General features: G+C 33.7%; 1 protein-coding gene across 2 annotated transcripts; it reads right to left on the reverse strand.

Annotated features, from left to right (window-relative positions):
- Positions 1 to 2,532: 2,532 nt before the first annotated feature.
- On the reverse strand, positions 2,533 to 5,981 carry LOC134719021 (F-box/LRR-repeat protein 2-like). Of its 2 annotated transcripts, none has more exons than XM_063581933.1 (2): positions 5,907 to 5,961; positions 2,533 to 4,205 (listed from the first exon to the last, which is right to left on the reverse strand). In XM_063581933.1, the coding sequence occupies exon 2, from the start codon at positions 4,201 to 4,203 to the stop codon at positions 2,605 to 2,607; it is 1,599 nt and encodes a 532-aa protein (XP_063438003.1). In that variant the 5' UTR covers positions 4,204 to 4,205; positions 5,907 to 5,961; the 3' UTR covers positions 2,533 to 2,604. The 2 variants fall into 2 exon arrangements, with proteins under 2 accessions (XP_063438003.1, XP_063438002.1); XM_063581932.1 differs by having other exon boundaries at positions 2,535 to 4,205; positions 5,919 to 5,981.
- Positions 5,982 to 6,849: the final 868 nt, after the last annotated feature.

Raw genomic sequence — 6,849 nt, forward strand, 5'->3', positions numbered from 1 at the left:
ATTGGTTGTCTGCTGGACTAGTCTACTTCTAAAGGAGGGTAGTTTACCTGAACCAACAATAACTTCACGGTTCAGCTTACAAGCAAGCTAACCAAAGATATTACCTTTCAAATTGGCTTCACTCACAATACAGTCGGCTGTAAATCCCTCGTCATTTTATTCTCTGGATAAGAGTTTGTGATGTTCAATTCGAATATGTTCTTTTTTATTTCTTTAATTGTTTCCCTTCAGGATGATCTTGTGGTTTCTTCACTGTTTTATCAGATATTTGGCGTTATCTGGTTAATCCATGTAGTATCATGAAACGTTGTACAAACTTACCCATACTTTTACACAAACGTTGTACATACTTATCCATACTTTTACACAAACGTTGTACAAACTTACCCATACTTTTACACAAACGTTGTACATACTTACCCATACTTTTACACAAACATTGTACATACTAAGTAACCCATACTTTTACACAAAAGTTGGTCATACTTACCCATACTTTTACGGAATTGTCAAAAGGCTCTTTTTCAAAACCTTATAAACATGATAAACTCCTCGTAATTTTTTCATAATATTTGAAAGAAAAAAGTGACCATGTTACATGTATGAAAAATGTAGAGAGAATCATTTGATTTTCCCGAAAAATGTTCAATGGCTTATAATTATATCTGACAAAAACAAGAACATTGACTTTTTTTCATTCTTTTCTTCTTTTTTGTTTCATCGTTTATATACTGTCAATTTGTAAAAGTCTTTTAAACAGTTTGTTATTTTAAAAGAGAGTATAGAACTTTTTTATTACAAATTTAATTTCCTTTTAATTTTATTTTTTTTGTTACAATTTCTGAATATCCTTTTAGCATCATGCATTATCGATTTGAATTGCATATACTTAAACTTTAACATGAGAATCAATATTTTCAATATAACTTGAGAGAAATTAAATAAAATATTAAAAAGAATATTACTAAGAATCAATAGCTATATATTATATGCATGCTAAAACGAACTATTAAATAAGAATACGATTACATGTACAGCATTTAAAAGACTTAAAGTGTATCATTTTAACAATATGGATTCCAAATAAAGCTAGCCGCTTAAAAAAGAGGGCCAAAAGATACCAGAGGTACAGTCAAACTCATAGATTAAAAAATAAACTGACAAGCGCGGATCCAGAGGGGGGTTCCGGGGGTTGGAATCCCCCTTTTTTTAGCGATCAATGCATTTGAATGGGAACATCTAATTGGAACCCCCCTTTGTCCTGGGTTAGGAACCCCACCTCACCCCCATCCCCCTTTTTAAAATGGCTGGATTCGCCCCTGACTGACAACGCCATGGCTAAAAGATAAAAAAAAAGGCAAACAGACAAATAAAAGTACAAAAGACACGAAATAGAAAACTGAAGACTAAGCAACACGAACCCCACCAAAAACTAGGGGTCATCTCAGGTGCTCCGGAAGGGTAAGCAGATTCTGCTCCACATGTTGCATCCGTCCTGTAATTACAAATCTGGCAAAAAATCTAATCCGGTAGGTCACATTCGTGAAAAAGGTAAGGGTATTGTAGTTACAACATAAGTAACCTATCAGCTATCATCTGTGAAACAGAGATTTTATAACGGTCAACCAACTCGTGATGCATTTCGTAAAATTTGAAACATGCGTATCTAAAATGACCGCCTTTATCGCTTCGTATTAGTTGGTTATAGTTATAGGTTATAATTTAACAGGGGATACACGCTTTTAAAATTAATCTTTACACATCCACCATCCATTAGGTTGTACTATTTTAGAACAGTTTTAACTAAAACGTAGGGGAAACAAGAATGTGTCCAAAGAACACTGATGCCCCGTTCGCATTATCATTTTCTATGTTTAATTGACCGTGAAATGGGGTAAAAACACAAATTTGGCATTAAAATGGAAAAAATCATATCATAAGGAACATGTATACTAATTTTGAAGTTGACTGGACTTAAACTTCGTCAAAAACTACCTCAACCAAAGACTTTAACCAACACTTTTACCTAAAGCGAGACGAACGGACGCACAGACCAGAAAACATAAGGCCCATAAACGGGGCATAGAAATTTAAAGTGTGTATAAATATTTAAAAAACCAAAACGGAGATTCGGAAAATGATCATTTACGTGTCACTCACCCACTCTCTCGTCCTGAAAAGGAATTGGAGAGAAATCAAATTCAAATGAGATATAAATAAAAATATTAGTTAACATCAAATAACACAAGAATAGAATCACCTGCATGTATTTGGTTTAAGAGTATCATTTATAATTGGTATCCCGAATCTTGAGAAACATAACATGTCTAGGGGGGGGGGGGGGGGGGGGGGTTCTTTGTTTATTTTTCTCTGTTGTTTTTTTCTGATATACTCTGTACACATCCAAGCTCTAGATCCACAACTGCTCTTTTCAGCGACGAAAACATTCACGAAAGCGGGCTACAGAACATTTCAGACCAAACTTTTCAAATTTAAACTCAAACAAAAATATAAACATTATACTTCATTATGTTTTATTTGATATAATTATCACAAATTTTAATGGTAACTGCAGATGAAGTTTTTATTTCTTACTTTCTTTTGTTAAACAATATCTTTTCTGTGTATTGTAGAATTAAATCCAGGACCAACTAAAATGTATTCAAGGTAGCAACAATTTGTAAAAACACGACGTAAAATGTCAACGCTGACGTCATTTACAGGACTTTCACAAAAACGTAAAATAAGCATTCGCAGATTTTTGCATAATTCTGAAATCACAATAAGTGCTTCTGCTTTTAAATTATAACAGTATGACAGATTAAAGTTCCTAATCTGTGAATATTTCTGATTCCCTTCCTCTTCTGGTTCCCTTGCAGTGACACGTTCTTTGTCACTCTGTGCATCCTCGTTGCTAACAATTTCCGTGACAGTTTCTTTTGGTGGCATCATGGAGGTTTGGGAAAAGCTTGTAATTCCATCGCAAACCATACAGCTTATATTCTCTATTGAAAGGCAGCACGTCAACAGGATTCTGACGCCGTCCAATGTAATTTGCGGACACTGGCTGAAATCTGCAGAAAGCAGGACTGGACAGTTTTGTCCAATTACTCCCAAAGACACGTCTGACAGATCACAACAATCATTAAAACTGATTGACGTCAATGTTCGACATGACTGCGTCAAAGCCGTTAAAGTAGCAATATCGAAAGTTGGCAAATTTTGCGCCGACAAAGTTTTCAGTGATATACACATTGGAGAGATAGCACATAGAGCTAAATTGGAAGAAAAATGGCTGCCGGTTGCCGTTGAGTTTCGAATGTTAAATCTTTCTAACTTCTTGCAGGATTTTGTAACTATGGCAATTCCTTTATCAGTAATTCTGCTACAACATTTTAATGACAAATATTTTAAATGTTTTGCATTTTCAGCTATATCATTTAAACTTTGGTCAGTTATATTTGAAAAATCTAAATACAGTTCGGTTATGTTTGTTTCCGGAAGGAGAATCGTGTGTATTGTGCTATCTTTTATGAAATTTCCAAACGCCGTCAGACGGGTCAGATTTGACAAATTCAATTCCAAGACTGGTGCTAAAAAATCGCTCGAAAACGATTGGAGCTCAATTCTTTTGGTTTTCCTGATTTCATTTGCCTTTTCCTTTAATAGTTTGGCGACGGTTTCCATCTCACGACTAATTATGTCACGTGTGTTTCCTAGGTTCTGTTCGTGAATTAAGGTCACATTTTCTAAATTAAGATCAAAAACTTGACTCAAAACAGAAAGAGACTCTGATAAAAATTTCAAGTGCAGAGATTTAAGATTTGGGCATTTCGCACTTAGGCCTTTAAAAAGTTCTTTTGAGCTAAGGTAGAAAGAGTCTATTGCAGGTACCAGATCAATTCGTCGAATATTTCTCAAAGTGTCTTTACTTTTTATCAGTAAAGGAAGCAGAAGGTCAGGAGACGACTTCACGTACTGAGCGTGAATTAAAATCGAGAGAAGATACTTAAACAGTGCATCCTGTTTTCCGTGGTTTTCGATAAAGAGGCGGTTAATATCTAGATCTGTCCATAAATTCCCGGCTTGTGCTAAGTGTCGCCAATACGTACACACATTGTGTATCGTCCATATAAGATCTTCTTTGCTGAGTTGTTGAAATATTGTAACAAGTAGTTCCGGTGGAAGGTCGTTTATCTCCATTTCTGAAAGTTAAAAAATAAACATTGATAATATAAAAACAGATTATTTCCTACAACAAATGTAAGAATTGCTGTAAGTCAATATGTAACCAAAATATTTATCAATTATAGACTTTGACGAGGTCAATACGTTATATATGGACCTGTTTAGATTATATTAATGTATTGACGGAGTGAAAGTCCTTAATCTATATATAATTATTCACCTCACTATTATTCCATACATTAACATATATATTGACCTAATGTCCATGTTGTTTATGATACAAATTGAAAAACAGATCAAAAGACAAACCATGAACATTGGCCAATGAACCACGAAAGTGAGATCAAGATCAGATGATACCTTCTAGACAAATGCAGATAAACATTTTTATTTTACACCTTATTATCGTTCCGTGCACCCAATATATATATATATAACAGTTGACACAGTGCTAAAAGTACCCGTATCTTACACACATTTATTTTGGCGATTTAGTTCTGTCCGCGAAAATAAGCGAAAATTTGCACCCCGCGAAAATAACCCGCTATACGGTATCTTATACACAAACCTAATGAAATAATCTTAACCTCGATTTTGTGGTCCATGAAATGAGGTCGCTGTCAGTTGAACCCTGTCTGACGGACATGTAGACGGTGCAAGGAACCTAAATGCCAAATAAACTTATCCTACTACTCACAAGAGTTAGAAATTTACATGACAAATAAACTAATAGAATTTTTTTTAATCAGTCGCTTAACCATGAAAATGAGGTCACGGACTAGACATACTACAGAGGGAAAATTCGTAACATAATAGGTATCTGCTGACCACACACGAGTAATCATATCAAATACTATCGTCCTATTTTATGACAATGCGATTTTTACGAAAAACAAATATGATAGACACGAACCAACTACAACTAATCAGGTACATACTCCTCACTTGGAACAGACATATAAGTGCGGGTTTAAACACGTTTTGAGTGCTCAACCCCCCCCCCCCCCCCCCCCCTTCCTAACCCGAGGGAGACGGATTTATATAAGAGCACTGCTCTGGTTTCCTAATCCCAATTATTGAATCTTTTGTATATTTCGTATTTATGTCTATAGTTACCCTTTTGGCTATATATATAACGATTTCTTTAATAAAATATGTTTCCGTTTACCTTAAACGAGGGTGGTAAAGGGTTATTTTTGTGCAACATGTTTTGCCATTTTTATTTCACGTGCAGCCGTGAAGAAGGTTCGTTATTCAGTTTGTTACGTAAAATCGGTAAAAGATCAAGGTTCAAGACATTTTTAATTGTTCGTTTATTGTGAAATTTTATTTCGCGTTCTTCCGTGCCGATACCCCCTGTTCGCCACTCTTTAACTGTACACGGATGTCATTGGCACTGCAGATCACTTATATCCTGGGACTTGTATTCATGAAAATAAGTATGTGATGTAGTTATTCTGTAAACACACTTATTTCATGCATTTGAATGTTTTAATTGTGTACAACCGTTATCTAAAAATAGATCTTACGATAAAAGAAAAATATAACTTTATAGCCGGATACAGTTTTACAAATTGAAGTTCTATCACGGAAAGTCTGCTACTTCTAGTGCCACAACTTATTTTCTCTATTTATAGTATGAGAGTGAAAAGTAACTATAATAGGTATTGAATTCCTGATAAATTTGTTTTTTGTAAATTTGTAATACATGTACACACATAAATTCTTACCTTGTCGTCGATTTTGTTTACACTATGTTTACATTACGATTACTTCCCCTTATTAAAAACTACAGAGTTGTGCAAGGAACACTTCTTATTATACGCGAATCAATGTGTTAAAATGAAAACATAATCAATTGTAGTAAATAAAATCTAGAAACTGCGTGTTTTACTTGTTTAATGGATAAATGAATAAACGCGCGTTTTATATGCTAATAATATTATCTATTAAATTTCATAAGATTCGAGCTTAAAAATGTATCTTTTTTTCCTCCTGAACTTCGATGGTATGACATTAGTTTAATAAACAACAAATTTATTTACTGAAGATAATTTTAATGGCAGTGCATAAATCAAATGTTCAACATAATAAACAACGGCAAGTTAAAAAAATATAAATGTTAGTTGCAAAAGAAACTTGAAACTAAACTAGTCATTTTAATAGCTATTAGCAGTACAGTCCACCAGTGTTTCTGAAAAAATAAATATAAAAACTAATAAAAGGTAAAAAATGAAAACAATATCAGAAAAGTCAATATTTAAAACTATGAGTCTTCTATGTATGGATAAAAGGTAGTGGTATGAAAACTAGACTTAAGTATTAAAAAGTATAAATAAAGTTCTAACCTTTGAACGGATAACATTTAGTTCATAGTTATATGCCTATACATATTGATTTATCTTTAGTGGATATGTAGACTGTTTCCTGAGTTATATATTTGCAAATGACTTGGCAGTTTTGTTCGCCATACAAAAAACATTAAAAGGTCTGATACATCAAGGACTTGCAGATGAATAAAGCTTCCGTTAGGATCTGTTATATTACGTCTGTTTGTCTTTGTTTGTCAATAATATGAGACAGGCATTACCTGTTAATAAGAGCGAAGTCTGTATGAATTAATTTTTCTTCAAACATGTTTAAAATAAAAGAAACGGAAAT

The sequence above is a fragment of the Mytilus trossulus genome, chromosome 5 (genome assembly GCF_036588685.1).
Source record: "Mytilus trossulus isolate FHL-02 chromosome 5, PNRI_Mtr1.1.1.hap1, whole genome shotgun sequence".
NCBI lineage: Eukaryota > Metazoa > Mollusca > Bivalvia > Mytilida > Mytilidae > Mytilus > Mytilus trossulus.